Here is a 20,006-nt window from a genome sequence, read left to right as displayed (position 1 = left end):
CATCAACCCACACTATATTATTCATGTGTGTGTTGACTTGTCTTCTTCCAGGCCTTTAGGTTCACCCAGCTTCCTGACATGGTTATGGCCTCTCCTCCACCCCCTATTCCCCCTCGCACCGGCCCCCCTCCTGGGACCTCTCTAAGACGGTACGGCCAGGACACACACACACACACACACACACACACACACACACACACACACACACACACACACACACACACACACACACACACACACACACACACACACACACACCCACCACCCACCCTGACACTATTCTCACCTTTCCTCAAATGAATCCAAGCCGCAATACCGCACTCTCACCCCAAAATTAATCACTAAACTCCCCAACATTCAAATTCACATGGTAATATTCACCAGGTAAATGCAGTGTGGCCAGACTGATCTCAGTCGTGTATACTGCACATTTGAAAGCAGAATCAGTGCAGAGGAAGATGACATGAATAGCAATGAGAATCCAGTGTAACTGTGGGTCTTATATGGAGCACCACTGTCCTCTTGTGGTGAAGAATATGTGTTGCATGTGAATGTGATTTTGCGATGTGAGCATTATCTCTCTCTGACTCAGCTCGTCGCCTGACCTGGGGTCCAAGGCCAGGATCTCAGAGTCTGGGACCAACATGACGGACATGCAGACCCAGCATAATGATAACAGCGCCCCCTATGTCTCTCTCTCCAGAGCAGCACTCCCCTCAGTCCCCCTCTCTAGAGCAGCACTCCCCTCAGTCCCCCTCTCCAGAGCAGCACTCCCCTCAGTCCCCCTCTCCAGAGCAGCACTCCCCTCAGTCCCCCTCTCCAGAGCAGCACTCCCCTCAGTCCCCCTCTCCAGAGCAGCACTCCCCTCAGTCACAGCAGAACAGCCGGTGTCCACCTACTCAGGTCAGAACCTGTTTGTCTGTTTTTTAAATGTACACTGCTCAAAAAAATAAAGGGAACACTTAAACAACACAATGTAACTCCAAGTCAATCACACTTCTGTGAAATCAAACTGTCCACTTAGGAAGCAACACTGATTGACAATAAATTTCACATGCTGTTGTGCAAATGGAATAGACTACAGGTGGAAATTATAGGCAATTAGCAAGACACCCCCAATAAAGGAGTGGTTCTGCAGGTGGGGACCACAGACCACTTCTCAGTTCCTATGCTTCCTGGCTGATGTTTTGGTCACTTTTGAATGCTGGCGGTGCTTTCACTCTAGTGGTAGCACGAGACGGAGTCTACAACCCACACAAGTGGCTCAGGTAGTGCAGCTCATCCAGGATGGCACATCAATGTGAGCTGTGGCAAGAAGGTTTGCTGTGTCTGTCAGCGTAGTTTCCAGAGCATGGAGGCGCTACCAGGAGACAGGCCAGTACATCAGGAGACGTGGAGGAGGCCGTAGGAGGGCAACAACCCAGCAGCAGGACCGCTACCTCCGCCTTTGTGCAAGGAGGAGCAAGAGGAGCACTGCCAGAGCCCTGCAAAATGACCTCCAGCCAGGCCACAAATGTGCATGTGTCTGCTCAAACGGTCAGAAACAGACTCCATGAGGGTGGTATGAGGGCCCGACGTCCACAGGTGGGGGTTGTGCTTACAGCCCAACACCGTGCAGGACGTTTGGCATTTGCCAGAGAACACCAAGATTGGCAAACTCGCCACTGGTGCCCTGTGCTCTTCACAGATGAAGCAGGTTCACACTGAGCACATGTGACAGACGTGACAGAGTCTGGAGACGCCGTGGAGAACATTCTGCTGCCTGCAACATCCTCCAGCATGACCGGTTTGGCGGTGGGTCAGTCATGGTGTGGGGTGGCATTTATTTGGGGGGCCGCACAGCCCTCCATGTGCTCGCCAGAGGTAGCCTGACTGCCATTAGGTACCGAGATGAGATCCTCAGACCCCTTGTGAGACCATATGCTGGTGCGGTTGGCCCTGGGTTCCTCCTAATGCAAGACAATGCTAGACCTCATGTGGCTGGAGTGTGTCAGCAGTTCCTGCAAGAGGAAGGCATTGATGCTATGGACTGGCCCGCCCGTTCCCCAGACCTGAATCCAATTGAGCACATCTGGGACATCATGTCTCGCTCCATCCACCAATGCCACGTTGCACCACAGACTGTCCAGGAGTTGGCGGATGCTTTAGTCCAGGTCTGGGAGGAGATCCCTCAGGAGACCATCTGCCACCTCATCAGGAGCATGCCCAGGCTTTTTACGGAGGTCATACAGGCACGTGGAGGCCACACACACTACTGAGCCTCATTTTGACTTGTTTTAAGGACATTACATCAAAGTTGGATCAGCCTGTAGTGTGGTTTTCCACTTTAATTTTGAGTGTGACTCCAAATCCAGACCTCCATGGGTTGATAAATTGGATTTCCATTGATTATTTTTGTGTGATTTTGTTGTCAGCACATTCAACTATGTAAAGAAAAAAGTATTTAATAAGATTATTTCATTCATTCAGATCTAGGATGTGTTATTTTAGTGTTCCCTTTATTTTTTTGAGCAGTATATTTTATTATCCTTGCGGGGGTCTAGGTTAGGAGTTAGGGCTTGGGTTAGGAGTTTGGGTTAGGAGTTTGGGTTAGGAGGTGGGTTAGGAGTTAGGGTTTGGGTTAGGAGTTAGAATCAGGGTTAGGATTTAGGTTTAGGTTAACTTTGTTGTTTGTTATAAATGTAGAACAACTTGATTCTTCTTCTAGTAATGGCAGTTGTCATTGTAGTATTTCCCCTGTATAACGCCCTCCATACCCCCCCACAGGAAACCCCATCACAGCGGTGTACGCCATCCCAGCCTCGCGGTCGGGTTACTCTGAGTACTTTGCCTCCACGCCCCCGTCCTCCTACCACAGCCCATCCTGGATGTCCTACCCCCCCGAGCCTGAGGACGTGCCCCCCCAGTGGGCTGACTCTGTAAGAAACCCCCCTACTCTCCACACTCACAGCGTAGGGAAGTAGCTACCCACTGTAAGAAAGAATAGGTCAAAGATAAATACACAACGCAGAGACAGAGGATGAGAGGTCAAAAGGACGAGAAGTCAATGGAGTAATAATGATGAAGGGAAATAGTGTTTTTTCTGTAATAGGGAATTATTGCAAGGAATTCTAATTGGTCAACCACAGGCTAGGGCTGGGTTATAATTCTACATGCTGTCCTTTTGTTCTGGCTAGAGAACCACTGGAGAGAATCGCTGAGAGAGCATCACTGAGGACAGGGGAGAATGACCATCTACCTCTCAGCATAACATCTATGATTTGTCCTCTTTGAATAAACCTATTTTCCTCCCACTGATTTGCTTTGGGGTTTGTGTTATTGAAGAGTAACATAAATTGCTAACAGCACTGATCCTGGATCAGATACGTTACCTTATGGTAAAGTTAGGACGGGGGTGGAATATTCTGATCCTAAATCTGTGTTTAAGGGTATGTTCTACCTCGAGCCACAACCATACCATACACAAGGGAAAGCCCAATCCTGCCCCAGGTCTTAGAGTTGTTATGTAAACTAATGGAAAGATAAGTTACAGAGCTCAATGTGTTTTCCTGGATGTTTGTAAGACACCAAAATGTGACTCATCAGTGAATATGAAGACATTTTCATGACAGCCTCTGCAGAGAGCTTTATCAGGGATTGACAGTGAGCTCATTCCTCATCTACCACTAAGCAAAATTTGGTTCCTAATTTTCTATTATACAATACTCTCTCTGTCTCTGTCTGTCTGTTAAACATGAAATGGTTTCCATTTCCCCATCTGTCACTGTTAATGACCATGTGACCTCCCCTTTCCTCACTGGCCTTTCCTCTTCTGTATGGAATGTTCTTTGTATCCCTGTTTGTCTGCCTGTTTCAACCAGATGTCTTCACGCAGTGTCTTTTTGCAGAACCAGTGTCATTTAGAAACCATTTGCTGAACTGAATGTATGGCTGGCGTTGAGTGGACACAGCAAAATACCGGGGTAGTTGAGCACATTTCCTAAATGAACTCCTCTTTTCTTTTTTCTTTTGGATCTTTCTTTGATTCGTTTTGTGTAGAGTCAGACAGTCATGCACATGTCATGTCCACATTCTAAAGTAACTCAGAAGTGGAGTTCAAATGCTTGGTTTGAATGGAAAGTCCATTTTTAAAAGTCACAGATATTTTAATCGCCGTTTTAATTTTTACGTCTTAATTTATTTTATCGTGTGAGTTTCGTCCAAGTGTGCTTGTGTATATTTTCCCTTGTTTTCAGCCATTTGAATATGTGTAATACATGTGGAAGAGAGACAATGTTCACCCAGCAAACTGATCCAATAAGGATAATGTTTTTGAATTTGAAAAAAAGTAAAAAAACAAAGCATCAGCTGTATTTCCTATCATTTAGGTGGGTATCAAACCCTGTGTGGTTGTTTTGGTGACGCCTGGCCTACTCTCTCTTCCAGGTGGCTCTCCCAGGGTACGTGGAGGCCTTCCCTCATCCCCGCTACCCTCAAGGCAGCTCCCCCAGACTCCCCCTACACTACGGCCAGGCCATGGAGCCACCCCCCACCACGACCACCACTGCGTCCCAGCAGAGCCTGCCCGATGCGGGGGAGCCCAGAGACAGAGTCCCACTCAGCAGTCTCTCCACATCCGCCCTCGTCCAGGCAATCCGCCAGGAGGTGGCAAAGCTGGCCAAGAAGCAGACAGACATGTTTGAGTTCCAGGTGTAATCCCTCCCTCTAGTGGCCCGGGAGGTGGAATTGCAGCACTCTCTTTTCTGAACATGCTGTAAAACTAGAGACTAAACAAACTCTCAAACTCAGCTTTTTTGACATTTGTATATTAAGACTGATAAAAGCCTCTTTCTTTCTATTTCTCTCTCTCTCCCCCTCTCCCACATTGCTCTGATGTGTTTCATCACCATGCTGTTATTTTGGAGTTACTGAAGGGTGAAAGTGTTCTATCTCAAACTGTCAGTCATCTCTTCTTAACGATGTCTCTATAGTTACATTACACCACCTGTTCCTTTACATTGTACATATGTCATTCCCACATCTAAAGACCTGTAATAATGAAAGATGAGTGTTTCTCTAACCAGGACAGTAACCTTAGCAACCCACAGAGGAGTATGTCACGACATCAATAGAACAATTGATGAGGCAGAGAGACTCGTCACATGTTCATGCACAAAGGTCCAACCACTTCAGAACATCAGAATGAAGTGATAACGAGCCAAGGGTTTTTGGAGGATATATTGGCAGGGTTGTTGTTAGGCCTGAGACCAAGTCGAGGGCAGGCAGACCGTGCCACTATATCCTCCAAACACCGGCTTCGAGGGCATCACTTTTATACAATGTGTTACCAACATATTCAAATAATGATTGACATATTTTCATTAAAAAACTGTATTTTGATGAATTTATTCATACTATTACATGCTTCCACAAGATATAGTCCCGACACAAATCTAGCCGGCTTGTCGTTCATTCTATCAGTTTGGTTGCTACAGTAGAGACGCGACACACAGTCGTTCAGTCTTTTTGTTCTGTATTTATGGATGCGACCCAGTCATTTGTTATAAATGTTTTGTTTCCATACTGGCTGGCAACGTTCTTATCCCTTTCTTTCTAGTTAGCCTACTAAGGCTAACTTACAGCTAGAATAACAGCAATTTAGTTGCATTTGCATTTGTTTTAGCTGTTTTCTAGAGATATTTATTTGGATAAATCCATAACAATGAGCTAATGAGGCTCGATTTTGCCTGGCATACAAAATGTGCTCACTTGTCAGGACAATGTTGTTCAGAGGAGCTAGCCAACAACACAGCTAACAGTCACTTCAAACTGAAGCTGGAAAGACTGCAAACTAGCTGCACTTTGTTTAGTTTTACCTTTTTTCAATTGACATTTCTTTGTATATATCCATAAAAATAATACCAGCTGATTCATGATTTTGACTTGTTGAGAAACGCTGCCTGTCTGTCTTGTCCCGACTCCCGACATGTTCATTACTATGGGACAGCTGGAGATTGAATTTGAATATTGAAACAATGTTGCAAATGTCGGAGAGACAGACAGCAAGTTTTATACAAATCTCCGCTGTTGAAAACTAAATGTTAGTCTAAAGGAAATGTGAGATAATGTCTAGATGCTTTTCATAGTGGAGATTAAGTTTATAAATTGCTTGGCTGGGATGATGAGGCAGTGGATTGCGCAGTCATATGGAACAGAGTAAATAGGCATTTTAACATCATAGATTTAGCCGGTGGTAACTTGTGGAATAGACACCGGCTGGAATGCGGTTTTAACCAATCAGCATTCAGGATTAGACCCACCCGTTGTATAATGTGTATATATAAGCATGTAGAGGGGTGCCATGTATCTTAGCTCTTTTTATAGAACAAGTACATTTCACCTAAAAGAGAGACACCTGTTTTGTTGTCATCTCCAATGGCCCTGAGTATTCCATCCACTGACTGAGAGGGGATTTAGCTTGTTATGTTCTTCAATGACAATTGAGAACTGAGTCAGATTCCCCTTTCCTGTGCTCAGCCATGTCTTCTAAGTATCATTTCAAGCAGTTTGAAAACAACATGAGTGGTCTGTTTTGTAACATCCGACCACAAATTAGGCACAATTGAAGTCAGTAGATTTAATGAAGGGTGTTGATTTTCTCCAAAGAAAAGGAGGTGCTGGTATTGTATATGAATGGATATGAATAGTGAGTTGAGATCTGACACCATGTTTGGAAGAAACACACTTTTCAGAACACATGTGCCTCATAAATTGTGATTATTTTGTCGACAAACACTTGAATCTGAAGGACGCCAACAACAAGTTCACTTGTTTCTTGACGATGCCTCCAAACTGCCTTTCACAACGTGAACATGATCATAAATCCAGTACTGTAGCCCTTTTCTTGGACACGGTAAAGTTGGACTGGGTTTAACACAACTGTAAATGTAATGTGTTTCTTAACATAAAGGAGAGAGGACACTTTAAACGCTGACACAGTGCTCAGTTAGATTTCTCTTTTCTTTAGAAATCATAAAGAAATCATAAATTGGCCACAGAATCCACTCAGCAATGTTACAGAAAGTAGATATTGCACTGTAATGATTCTACATAACAGAGGGTCATATCTGTTCTACACAATACATTTCTACATTCTGTTATGTTTTTTCTTCTAGTAATGATCAGATAAGACAAAAACCAGACTGACTCTTTGACATTTTAGGACTGGAGATGTGCATCTATGGTTTAATGCACAAAATCCCCAGGATTGATTGGCACAAGGTCCTCTAGTAGGTATAATGGTACTATGCTGTTACATAAGGTCAGTGGTGGACTGGGACACTGCTAACTACATAAAGATTGGTTTGAACTTTGAAGACCAAGGCCCTCTGTCAGTAGTGCATTCTTTGCATCATATTGTGAAAGTCTATCCTAATGAGTTTGATCTCCTCCTTGATGATTGTACTGTAACTTTTTATTTTTAATGAGAACCAGCTCAAATGCACTTTATCCTATAGGTATATGTCTGTTCTGTTAACTGTTGCTGGACAGGAAGGTGAGAAGGTTAGGGCAGCTCCCAGTCCTGGAGTTTGGTCCTCTACATGGAGTCTGGCTTTCATTCTCTCATTCCCAGTGGGTGAACACACCTTGTCTGAAGGGTGCTCCTATTCAGTATAGTATTCATACAGTGGCTCTTGGTATTATAATGGATGGACATGGCATGCATGAGTCTACACATGGAACCCAAGACTGAGATGAGCCTGGTTTGATTATCTTTAATAAGAGGAACAAGTGACAGGGGGAAGAGTGTAATTGTTTTGGTCACAGTATACCAAAGAATGGGTGGAAGCGCATATCACCTCACACATCGTAGGTGGTATTGCAACAACAAAAAATACTTTTAATTCTCAAATGACTGTAATGCTAAGATAAGAGAGGTAATGAACTGTTAAAATGAAGAGTTGTCCCAGATATGTAACATATTTTGTCCTTCTGTGTTTATCATGACGACACATTATTGTATTATTTCAGATGTAGATTATAGTTTTTCACCCTGATTTCCTTTTTTTACTGACCCCCTGTACAGTAGACTATCTGTTTTCAGATGCACCCTGGCAGATTAGGTTTTCCAGCCCGTCCAGTGTGTCTGTGTGTAAATAGCAGAGGAATACTCTCTCTTACTGTAACTCCAAACCAGAACTCTGTTGCTTTTCTGTTTCCAGCATTTATTTTGCTGATGGACTGACAACACTCATAGTTGTGGATGGACGGTTATATTACCATGTAGCTGCTGTATTGTACAATGAATCCCTTTCTGTCTGTTCTGTAGATGCTGACCAGTTTTGTGTTGAAATGAACACATTTCACATTTGAATGCAGATACATCAGTCTGAAGAGAGAAACAGGATGCCAGATTATGCGATTTGAATCTTTGCAAATTAACTCAATAAAAGTGATGACAGATTGGCTGTTTGATGGGGAATGTGGTTTGTGACTTTAATATATTATTTATTTATGAACATAAATAGTTGTTAGTCAAGGTAATTCTGATGAGCGACAATCATTATAGTTTTTCCCTGATTTCAATCGTTCTCTTCTCAGTTGTTGGTTGACAGATGTATGAAGGTTGCTCAGGAAGTCATCTATAATGGGAGGGAAAGAGAATCAATCAATTTATAAAGTCCTGGCACTAATTCTGCAAAGAGGTCTAACATTGTAATAGACAACAGCATCAGATGCCCCAAACTGTCTCTCTGTCGCATAGACCTACTAGGCCTACAATACGAAACAGCGCGTTTGAAGTCAGATTGTCATATGAAAAAAAATAGCACTGTATTTTACATCTCCCACGATCCAAAGGCTCTCCCATCTGCACTCCCAACTCTAACTCCATCGTCAGGATAGCCAGCTCGTTGACTTCGTCCATTTCGCTCCTCCTGGCCACATGGATACCGGTCGGAGGACTAAACACCTCCAGAGGTTGGTAATTGTTCACCACTAGGATGCCCATGTCAGGCCACCGCTCCGTGTCTCTAACCGGCTGATGCTGCAGCTGCTGATGCTGCTGCTGCTTCTGCTCCGCATTGCAATGATTATGGTCCTGCAAAATGGAGGTCCAAATATCCCCACATGTGTTGGACTGGTCATACAGAGAGGGGAAGAATCTGGATTTGTTGGCATTCATCTTGTTTTCACTTTTCAGTAGGTCATGAATTCAGGTTTGTTTGGATTCGAAAGATGAATGCACCTGGTGATTCTGGAACCATTACCTCAAGTTTATCATGTTCTAAACCTTTTGTTGAATTTTAAATTGCGCAGTAGGCTAAGCCTAATTCTAAAAGGAAACACTTAATCGAGAAAAATAAATCCTAACGCAAATAAATTCTTCAATGATATGTAGTTTAGCATATTTTATTTGAATCTGGCAGTAGGTCTACAGTATACGTTAGGCTTTACTGCACAGATAATGTGAAATATTGTGCAGACTCAATCAGCGAGAAATAAATCCTAACGCAAATAAATTCTTCAATGATATGTTGCTTAGCATATTTTATTTCCCCCTGGTGGTAGGTCTATATGTTAGAATTTACAGCACAGATAATATTGCGCAGACTCAATCAGCAGGACCTATTACACATATTATAAAACATATTATATACGGAAGGCATAAATCACGGGAAAACCAGCTCTCTGAAAGACGTGTCACAAAACATAAAATACCTCAGTGACGGGGTGCCTGAACTAAATAGTGTGTGATAATGACCTACAGGTGTGTGAACAGGTGATTAGAATTCAGGTGATTGGGATCTGGAGAGTGAGCTGCGTTCAGGGGATCTACGTGTTTGAGGGTGTGAGCTGGAAAGTGAGCTGCGTTCAGGGGATCTACGTGTTTGAGGGTGTGAGCTGGAAAGTGAGCTGCGTTCAGGGGATCTACGTGTTTGAGGGTGTGAGCTGGAAAGTGAGCTGCGTTCAGGGGATCTACGTGTTTGAGGGTGTGAGCTGGAAAGTGAGCTGCGTTCAGGGGATCTACGTGTTTGAGGGTGTGAGCTGGAAAGTGAGCTGCGTTCAGGGGATCTACGTGTTTGAGGGTGTGAGCTGGAAAGTGAGCTGCGTTCAGGGGATCTACGTGTTTGAGGGTGTGAGCTGGAAAGTGAGCTGCGTTCAGGGGATCTACGTGTTTGAGGGTGTGAGCTGGAAAGTGGGCTGGAAAGTGAGCTGCGTTCAGGGGATCTACGTGTTTGAGGGTGTGAGTTGGAAGCAGACGTTACACAGAGTAGGTTACCTTCCGACACACATTTACCTATAATAATTCAATTCCAGATGCTCAAAGCGCTGTCAGTGGGGAAACTCACATTACCCTGTAATTATTCAAGAATATATTTTAAATAATCAAAACAACAGTGGAAAGAAGGATGGCCATAGTCATTGCATCTTAGGTGTAAAGCCGTTGAAAAACCACATCAGAAATTTGTCTTCACAAGTAGGCTTCTGATTATTTCTTCGGTAGGAAAATAGCATTCAGTAGGGCAGGTCAGGGATATTTTTCCTTTATCCAAGAATATAGTGCACACCAGTTAGTATCGTCAGCCTCAAGTTAAGAGAACAGGTATACAAAGTAATGAGGGGAAAGGCCTGCTTGGTAACGTCCTTGCACAAAATTATTTATTCAAAGTTGTATAAAATATATATATTTTCGCAATGATATAATATTGAATGAATACATGAACTCTAACTAATAATAATATGTGCCATTGAGCAGATGCTTTCATCCAAAGCGATTTACAGGTAGCTGTGCTCTACCAACTGAGCCATACAGGACCACTCAATAATGACTAATGTATGCTTACTACAGAAAGTAAACCTCAGGACATGTCATACGTTTTGACAATATTCGTAAACATCGATTTCTTTACTGAAAAGTCTCACGTCTCATTTGGGCAATATAGTGAAACTATCACCAATTACTAATCTATAGTAGGGGGAGAGCTCCTTATTCTCCTAATGGAAAATAGGACAAGATCCCTGCCATGCGACTGACCGAGTCAGAGTGCTACGAAACACTGTGGTTTAAACAGTTATCACAGAGCATATGACGATTAACCAGTGGTGGAAAAACTACTCAATTGTCATACTTGAGTAAAAGTAAAGATACCTTAATAGAAAATGACTCAAATAAAAGTGAAAGTCACCTAGTAAAATACTACTTGAGTAAAAGTCAAAAAGTATTTCGTTTAAAATATGCTTTAAGTATCAAAAGTCAAAGTAAAAGTATAAATATTTGTGCATTCCTTATGTTAAGCAAAACGGTTATGGATGGCCAGGGGCACACTCCAACACTTAGGCAATCATTTACAAACAAAGCATTTGTGTTTATTGAGGCCGTCACATCAGAGTAGGGATGCCAGGGTTCTCTTGATAAGTGCAGGGATTTGACAATTGTCCTGTACTGCTAATCATTCGAAATGTAACAAGTACTTTTGGGTGTCAGGAAAATGTATTGAGTAAAAAGTACATTATTTTCTTTAAAAGTCAAAGTTGTCAAAAATATAAATAGTAAAGTAAAGTACAGATACCCCAAAAAACGACAAGTAGTTCTTTAAAGTATTTTTACTTAACTACCTCATACCACTGTGATTAACTATCACATTTTGTACTGATCTACCACAAGTCACATGGTGCATCTGCAATCCTGACCCAAACCCCTCTTTCCTGCATTTAGTACAAATTAATAAAGATAGACACTACATCATTAACAATTCCATCTTTGTAATAGTAACATATACTTTCTTCATTCAATACAAACACTGTCCATCAATACCTCTTACCTAGCTCTTATAAATGTGTAAATTACAGCGCATGGAGAATAGTTTTATTTATGTCGGGTAAAAGAAAGTAGATGTTGTTCCAATTTGGAACCGACAGGTTGCTCAACATTATTCATTGCTTCATTGCACGTAATGGTGGTGGAATTATGATGGAATTAAGTCAAGGTCAGAATAAGGTTTATATGTAGACACACCTTAACCTGTCTGGGCTAGGGGGCAGTATTTTCACGGCCGGATAAAAAACGTACCCGATTTAAACTGGTTACTACTCTTGCCCAGAAACGAGAATATGCATATTATTAGTAGATTTGCATAGAAATCACTCTGAAGTTTCTAAAACTGTTTGAATGGTGTCTGTGAGTATAACAGAACTCATATGGCAGGCAAAAACCAGAGAAAATTCCAAGCAGGAAGTGGCCTGTCTGATCATTTGTAGTTCTTCTTTCTAGTCCCTTTCGAAACTACAGTATCTCTGGGGTTACGTAGCACTTTCTAAGGCTTCCATTGGCTCTCTAAAGCCTTCAGAAAGCGGATTGAGGCGTCTCCTGTCTCTGGGCAGAGTATGGTAGCTCAGTTTCTCAGTGGTCTGCCTGGTGACTAAGAGATTGGAGATGCGCGTTCACGAGACCACGCTGTTTTTCTTTTTCCTCTTTGAATGAATACACTATTGTCCGGTTGGAATATTATCGCTATTTTACGAGAAAAATACCATAAAAATTGATTTTAAACAGCGTTTGACATGCTTCTAAGTACGGTAATGGAATATTTAGAATTTATTTTTTCTCGAAATGCGCTCGCGCATTTGGATAGTGACCTGAATGCACAAACAAAACGGAGGTATTTGGACATAACTATGGATTATTTGGAACAAAAACAACATTTCTTGTGGAAGTAGCAGTCCTGGGAGTGCATTCTGACGAAGATCAGCAAAGGTAATACAATTTTTCTAATACTAATTCTGAGTTTAGTGTGCCCCGAAGTCGGCGGGTTTCAAAATAGCTAGCCGTGATGGCTGAGCTATGTACTCAGAATATTGCAAAATGTGCTTTCGCCGAAAAGCTATTTTAAAATCTGACATAGCGATTGCATAAAGGAGTTCTGTATCTATAATTCTTAAAATAATTGTTATGTATTTTGTCAACGTTTATGATGAGTAATTTAGAAAATTCACCTGAAGGTTTCAGTGGGGATACATTTCTGAACATCACACACCAATGTAAAAAGCTGTTTTTTGATATAAATATGAACTTGATTGAACAAAACATGCATGTATTGTATAACATAATGTCCTAGGAGTGTCATCTGATGAAGATCATCAAAGGTTAGTGCTTCATTTAGCTGTGTTTTGGGTTTCTGTGACATATATGCTTGCTTGGAAAATGGCTGTGTGATTATTTTGGTCTATGTACTCTCCTAACATAATCTAATGTTTTGCTTTTGCTGTAAAGTGTTTCTGAAATCGGACAATGTGGTTAGATTAACGAGAGTCTTATCTTTAAAATGGTGTAAAATAGTCCTATGTTTGAAAAATTGAAATTATTGCATTTCTGAGGTTTTTGTATTTCGCGCCACGCTGTTCCACTGGCTGTTGAATAGGGTGGGACGGTGACGTCCCACTAGCCCAGACAGGTTCATTTCATTGATCCCCACCCCAAAATAAAAAGTGGGTGAATGGCATGCTATTCTCATGCCTAAATTCAAGGACAGAATACACATTGAGAGGAAAGTGCATAAAAAGGGAATTACGTTCCATTTACGCACGCTTAACTCAGGACGGAATTCCCCACAAAGTCAAATTCTGGGTGTAAATGTCCTTGGTGAATAAAGTAATTCTGATTCTGATTCACTCCTCCTTCTTCCTCCTTCAGAGCACTCCACCCCTAACTGGGACAGAGCTGAGTGGGACTTAATCAGGATCTCAAGTGTGCACACCTTGACTGACAGGGGAGCAGAGGAAGACCCTGATGAGGATTATGATGACTGTGTGTGATTCTGTGTAGATATACTACATTGCATTGGGTTTATGGTATAGTAGACCATTCATTTGTTCTGTTTTGTTGGTTTTCGGTGGGTCTTGCTGACATGTATGTTGCTATTGAATCACCAGTCATTTTCATGGCACATTATGTACTTGGTTATTGAATGGCTTGCTTAAAAATGCTCAAAACAGTGTAGTCTAAGTAGATGTTTAGATAGTTGATATATATGTAGGCTCGTTTTGACCTTTAATGTATTTAAAAAATATATTATTTTGTTAAAATTAAATTGAAAACCATTGAAAAGTACCATCTCAGAGACAAATGATATATCTGTGGGAATTCCATTGAGATGGACTGGTTACAACAACAGACATTAGGAGAGTCAGAACAGAGTCAGAACAGAGCAGGGTGAAGTTTGAGGAGGTTGTGGTAACACCATAAACCACAAGCTATTCTTTGTAGAGGTGTCAGAATGCTCAAGGAAGCAGGAGGGTTGAAGTCAGGCACAGGAGACACAAGTCCGTGAACACTCGTCTTTAATAAATAATCCACACTTGCCAAAAACAGGTAGGGCAGGGCAAGGTAAAACAAATACCCATTAACAGCCCGAACACAGCGTAGGGACGCAGCCCAAAACACACTGCCACAAAACCCACAGGCAGAAGGAAAAAACACCTGTTCCCCAGACGTACAACCTGACGAAAATAATCACGCACAAACACAGACATACCTTGCTAGACTAAATAACCCCCCCTACTAATAACTAAACCAAAACAGGTGCGTGCCTACCTAGACCTAACCAACAGAAAGTGAAACAAAGGATCGATGGCAGCTAGTAGGCCGGCGACGACGACGACCGCCGAGCGCCGCCCGGTCGAGGAGGGGCGCCACCATCCGTCGGTGTCGTGACAAGAGGCAGTGGTAGAGATAGCTCTTTCACTTTCACAGACCTGAATAGTCTTATTACCTACAGTACAGTATGTCTGTCTTGTGATTGAAATCAGTTGCTTGAACTCGTAACCAGCAATATGAAAGACCCATGGTTATCAGTCTTTGAAACAGGGAAAGACCCATGGTTATCAGTCCTTGAAACTGGGAAAGACCCATGGTTATCAGTCCTTGAAACTGGGAAAGATCCATGGTTATCAGTCCTTGAAACTGGGAAAGACCCATGGTTATCACTCCTTGAAACTGGGAAAGAACCATGGTTATCAGTCCTTGAAACTTTTATTGTTCCTTGAAATTGTTTTTTTCTCTGGGGTCAAAATGACCCCCAAGGATTTGTATATTTTAATTTTATTCCATATTTATACAGAAACACTAAACAATGATTTAGAGTTATTGAGAACAGGTCTGTTAAAAAAGTCATTCTAAATGGGAAGGGTTGAATAAAACAGTTGGTCAGTTGGTCAACATTCACAAGGCCACAGAGCCAGATGGATTACCAGGACGTGTACTGCGAGCATGCGCTGACCAACTGGCAAGTGTCTTCACTGACATTTTCAACCTCTCCCTGTCCGAGTCTGTAATACCAACATGTTCTAAGCAGTCCACCCTAGTGTCTGTGCCCAAGAACACTAAGGTAACCTGCCTAAATGACTACCGACCCGTAGCACTCACATCTGTAGCCATGAAGTGCTTTGAAAGGCTGGTCATGGCTCACATCAACACCATTATCCCAGAAACCCTAGACCCACTCCAATTTTCATACCGCCCCAACAGATCCACAGATGATGCTATCTCTATTGCACTCCACACTGCCCTTTCCCACCTGGACAAAAGAAACACCTATGTGAGAATGCTACTCATTGACTACAGCTCAGCGTTCAACACCATAGTGCCCTCAAAGCTCAACAATAAGCTAAGGACCCTGGGACTAAACACCTCCCTCTGCAACTGGATCCTGGACTTCCTGACGGGCCGCCCCCAGGTGGTAAGGGTAGGTAACAACACATCTGCCACGCTGAACCTCAACACAGGCCCCTCAGGGGAGCGTGCTCAGTCCCCTCTTGTACTCCCTGTTCACTCATGACTGCACGGCCAGGCACGACTCCAACACCATCATTAAGTTTGCCGATGACACAACAGTGGTAGGCCTGATCATCGACAACGACGAGACAGCCTATAGGGAGGAGGTCAGAGACCTGGCCGTGTGGTGCCAGGACAACAACCTCTCCCTCAACGTGATCAAGACGCCCCCATTCACATCGATGGGGCTGCAGTGGAGCAGGTTGAGAGCTTCAAGTTCCTTGGTGTCCACATCACCAACAAACTAACATGGTCCAAGCACACCAAGACAGTAGTGAAGAGGGCACGACAAAACCTATTCCCCCTCAAGAGACTGAAAATATTTGGAATGGGTCCTCAGATCCTCAAAAGGTTCTACAGCTGCAGCATCAAGAGCATCCTGACTGGTTGCATCACTGCCTGGTATGGCAACTGCTCAGCATCTGACCGCAAGGCACTACAGAGGGTAGTATGAACGGTCCAGTACATCACTGAGGCTAAGCTTCCTGCCATCCAGGACCACTATACCAGGCGGTGTCAGAGGAAGGCCCTAAAAATTGTCAAAGACTCCAGCCACCCTAGTCATAGATTGTTTTCTCTGCTACCGCATGGCAAGCGGTACCTGAGCGCCAAGTCTAGGTCCAAGAGGCTTCTAAACAGCTTCTACCCCCAAGCCGTAAGATTCCTGAACATCTAATCAAATGGCTACCCAGACTATTTGCATTGCCCCCCCTCCCCCTCTTTTACACCGCTGCTACTCTCTGTTATCATCTATGCATAGTCACTTTAATAACTTGACCTACATGTACATACAGTATTACCTGAATTAACCCACCTGTATATAGTCTCGCTATTGTTATTTTACTGATGCTCTTCAATTACTTGTTACTTTTATTTCTTATTCTTATCCATTTATTTTTTTTAAACTGCATTGTTGGTTAGGGGCTCGTAAGTAAGCATTTCACTGTAAGGTCTACACTGTTGTATTCGGCGCATGTGACTAATAAAATTTGATTTGATTAAAAAAAAATATTCCTCTGGTGTCAAAATGACCCCAATCGGTGACTTGAGGGATAAAGAAAACATTGAAACCATGAAAAAATATTAAAGCAAATAGATTGTATACTATAGCAGAAGTATTTCATGGAGTTGGCCAGCAGGTCTGGGATTGATCAGAGATTTATTTTCCTAGTTTTCTCTTTCTTAGTCCCTGTTTGTCTTAGATTGTATAAAACACTGTTGTGGTCACAAGGATTGTGCTCCATCTCTCCTTAAAATATTCTGTTTGATTTGGGACAAAACAGAGCTTGAGATTGATTTAACCTTTTTGCATAATACTCCTCAAATGGAAGTGTTATACTGTATTTCAATATGTACAATGTATTATTATCTGTAGGCTTAGTAGACAACAGAGAGGCTTGACTTTCTGAGGTGTAGGGTCTTTTCAGAATAGGCCAACAGTAATGTTTGGATACACTGGCAGACCCAGTTTACGTGGACTCCTGTTTATGTGTATCCATCTCAACAAGATCATCATCAAAGAACAATGCAGGTAAGACCACAGCCATTACATAGGTTTAGATGTTAGCAGCAGACATACGCTTCATAAAAACCACAGAGGAAGTAGTGGTAGCGGAAGTAGCCCACAGATAAAAAACAGTCAAACAGTTCCTTATGTTGCATTAGACAAGACAAAGATGAGTATAGTTCAATGTGTATTATCAGTGAACTAAAGACCAAGGCTCAAATGAAGAGAATGGATACATATCAGTCTAATGAAGGAGGGAAAGGCTTGGTTGGCTTCATTCTTCTGCTGTTGGCAAAACAACTTCAAGGTACAGACCAGAATATTTAAAATATTTTTTTCACGCTACTTTTCAATGTTTTTAAAATAACATTATTCTCTGATTATGAACAGTGTGCTGCTTTGAGCAAATTAGTATATGCAAATTATACAATGATTTTATAAATGATGCTGAAGATTCATTATTTAATGTAGTGATTGCCTGGTGAAGGCTATACTATGTGTAATGCCCATTAATGCCAAGTCAAGTTGGAGAATACTCTAAAACATTTGTTGTTACGGAATCCAATATTTTGTTGTGGTGTTTCATCATATTTTTCTCCCATAGGACAAGGTCCCATCTGTGATGACTATATTAGAGTGTATCGGAACACTGTGGTTCAAGCTTTTGTCATGGAGAAACTGACCATTAACTGTACTGTTGGATTCTGTAATGATCTACCACAAGTCACATGGTGTAAACTGGACCAACACAGCTGCAATCCTGTGATCCAAACTACTCACATCCAAACCCAGTGGAACTACTTAACAAGTAACTCTGGAATTTCCATCCTGCATTTTACTAATCCCTCTATAGATGATGCTGGACTGTACAGGTGTTCAGTTAATACAGATCAATCAATCATCATTAGCCATTCCATCACTGTCATAGTAAATGGTAAGATCAACTTTCTTCATGTAATACAAATGCTGTCCATCTATGCCTCTTGAATACAGTACATTAGAATTCCATGCAGCTAAATTCCTGATTTCCTAAAATTGCTATTCAAATGAGATGTTTGCCTTATTTCAGGCTTGAATATGCTTGTTTTAATTCACAGATTGTCAAGCAGAGTTTTCTGTGTCTGATGACTGTTGGTGGAGTGCTCCCATCTCTGGCTCTGTCACTGTGTCCTGTGGGGTGAGTTTCAGGGTTGAACCCATAGTGTCATGGTGCAGGGAAGATGGGGATACCTGTTTACCCCTAAAGGGTCAGTCCAGACACACCCTCACCTGGTATCATACAGGTTCAGGGACAGGTGTGTCCTACCTGACCCTCCACAACATCACCCTGTCTGACTCAGGATACTACCGTTGTTTCTTTTCTCTTCCTGACTACTGTGATCCAAACACCAGAATCAGCCGGCCTCTGGAGCTTAATGTAACCAGTAAGTATGTTACCTTTGCATTGCTGAAGTGTCCCACTGAAAGGTTCTGCTTTGAGACGACTAGATAGACTCAACCTGCTCTGGTCCCCTCCCCCTCAGGAAATGGTGAAGTGATGGAACACTGTGGAGAAGATGAACATCCTGTCTGTGGTAGCCTTACTCTCTTCACGCGGTCAACACATGATCAACTGCAGCTATTTATTTAATAGGAAATGTATGAGATCCAGTTGCCAATGATTTGAGATATTCAAATCACTGGCAACTGGATCTCATGACTATTTTCCTCATGAAAAAGTTGACCCTGTGGCTTAGTTTTGTCCTTTTGTTATTGTTGTGGTTGTTGTTTAACCAGACATGCTCAGGGTCATCGTGGACATCACTCGCATCATCCTGTTTGTGGTTGCCACCTTGGTTGTCATGACACTGACCCTGTGTTGGGTTCTGAAAGCCAGAGGTACTGTATGGTGCTCTAGTCTACACCACAGCATCACTAAAGAAAACACACCACAAGTACCTTGTCTATTCTAAACTCTTGTTACATGAGTTTTCCAGGTCACCAATGACCTACTGTATCATTTATCATCATGTCTCCTTTTATGAGAAAAGTCAGGGCTGTAACTGAAACCACAGGTCTTACATCTTGATGCCTTGCTACAAATATTATTATAATAGTAATACATTAATACATTCACTGTGTCATATTATCCCTCTTGATTTGTCAACCCCCTGGTCTATAGGAAAATGGAGTCCTCCAGAGGGGAATGCAGTGGAGCTTCCCAGAGTGGAGCCTGAGCAGAACATACCACCTGACACAGATAGGGGTGCAGAGGAAGACCCTGATGAGGTTTATGATGACTGTGTGTGATTCTGTGTAGATATACTCCATTGCATTGGGTTTATGGTATAGCAGACCATTCATTTGTTCTGTTTTGGTTGTTTTCTGTGGGTCTTGCTGACATGTGTGTTGCTAATAAATTACCAGTCATTTTCATGGCATATTATGTAGTTGGTTATTGAATGGCTTGCTTAAAATGCTCTTAAAACAGTGTAGTGTAAGAGATGACTGAATAGGTTATAGATATGTAGGCTTAGATGAGCTCAATGTCTTGTTTTGACTTTTAATGTATTTTTTACAAATAAAAAATACATGTGGACTACCATTGGAAAGTACCATCTCAGAGGCATTCTCATGATTCGGTCTGTTGAATTCTCTCCATATAAGTATTTACTTGCTTTTATCAATTGTTTAGCCAGAGTAGTTTAT

At 42.2% G+C, this 20,006-nt stretch overlaps 1 protein-coding gene and 1 non-coding gene across 3 annotated transcripts in view; both read left to right on the top strand.

Moving 5' to 3' along the window:
* The window catches only part of LOC106572775 (UPF0606 protein KIAA1549L), a 194,419-nt gene extending 185,958 nt beyond the window's left edge, over nucleotides 1-8,461 (top strand). For both annotated transcript variants that reach the window (XM_082969699.1, XM_082969700.1), the window contains 4 exons: nucleotides 52-149; nucleotides 593-903; nucleotides 2,767-2,918; nucleotides 4,426-8,461. In XM_082969699.1, coding sequence (XP_082825825.1) covers nucleotides 52-149; nucleotides 593-903; nucleotides 2,767-2,918; nucleotides 4,426-4,695 — 831 coding nt within the window. In that variant the 3' untranslated portion in view covers nucleotides 4,696-8,461. The remainder of the gene's footprint in view (nucleotides 1-51; nucleotides 150-592; nucleotides 904-2,766; nucleotides 2,919-4,425) is intronic.
* Nucleotides 8,462-17,480: 9,019 nt separating this feature from the next.
* Nucleotides 17,481-18,656, top strand: LOC123730831 (uncharacterized). Its single transcript, XR_014382886.1, has 3 exons — nucleotides 17,481-17,625; nucleotides 17,923-18,252; nucleotides 18,416-18,656. It is a non-coding gene; the product is annotated as an uncharacterized LOC123730831 (transcript).
* The last annotated feature ends 1,350 nt before the right edge of the window (nucleotides 18,657-20,006 follow it).

The sequence above is a fragment of the Salmo salar genome, chromosome 26 (genome assembly GCF_965601325.2).
Source record: "Salmo salar chromosome 26, fSalSal1, whole genome shotgun sequence".
In the NCBI taxonomy this organism is placed as follows: Eukaryota; Metazoa; Chordata; class Actinopteri; order Salmoniformes; family Salmonidae; genus Salmo; species Salmo salar.
This window is presented reverse-complemented; position numbering and strand designations above follow the sequence as displayed.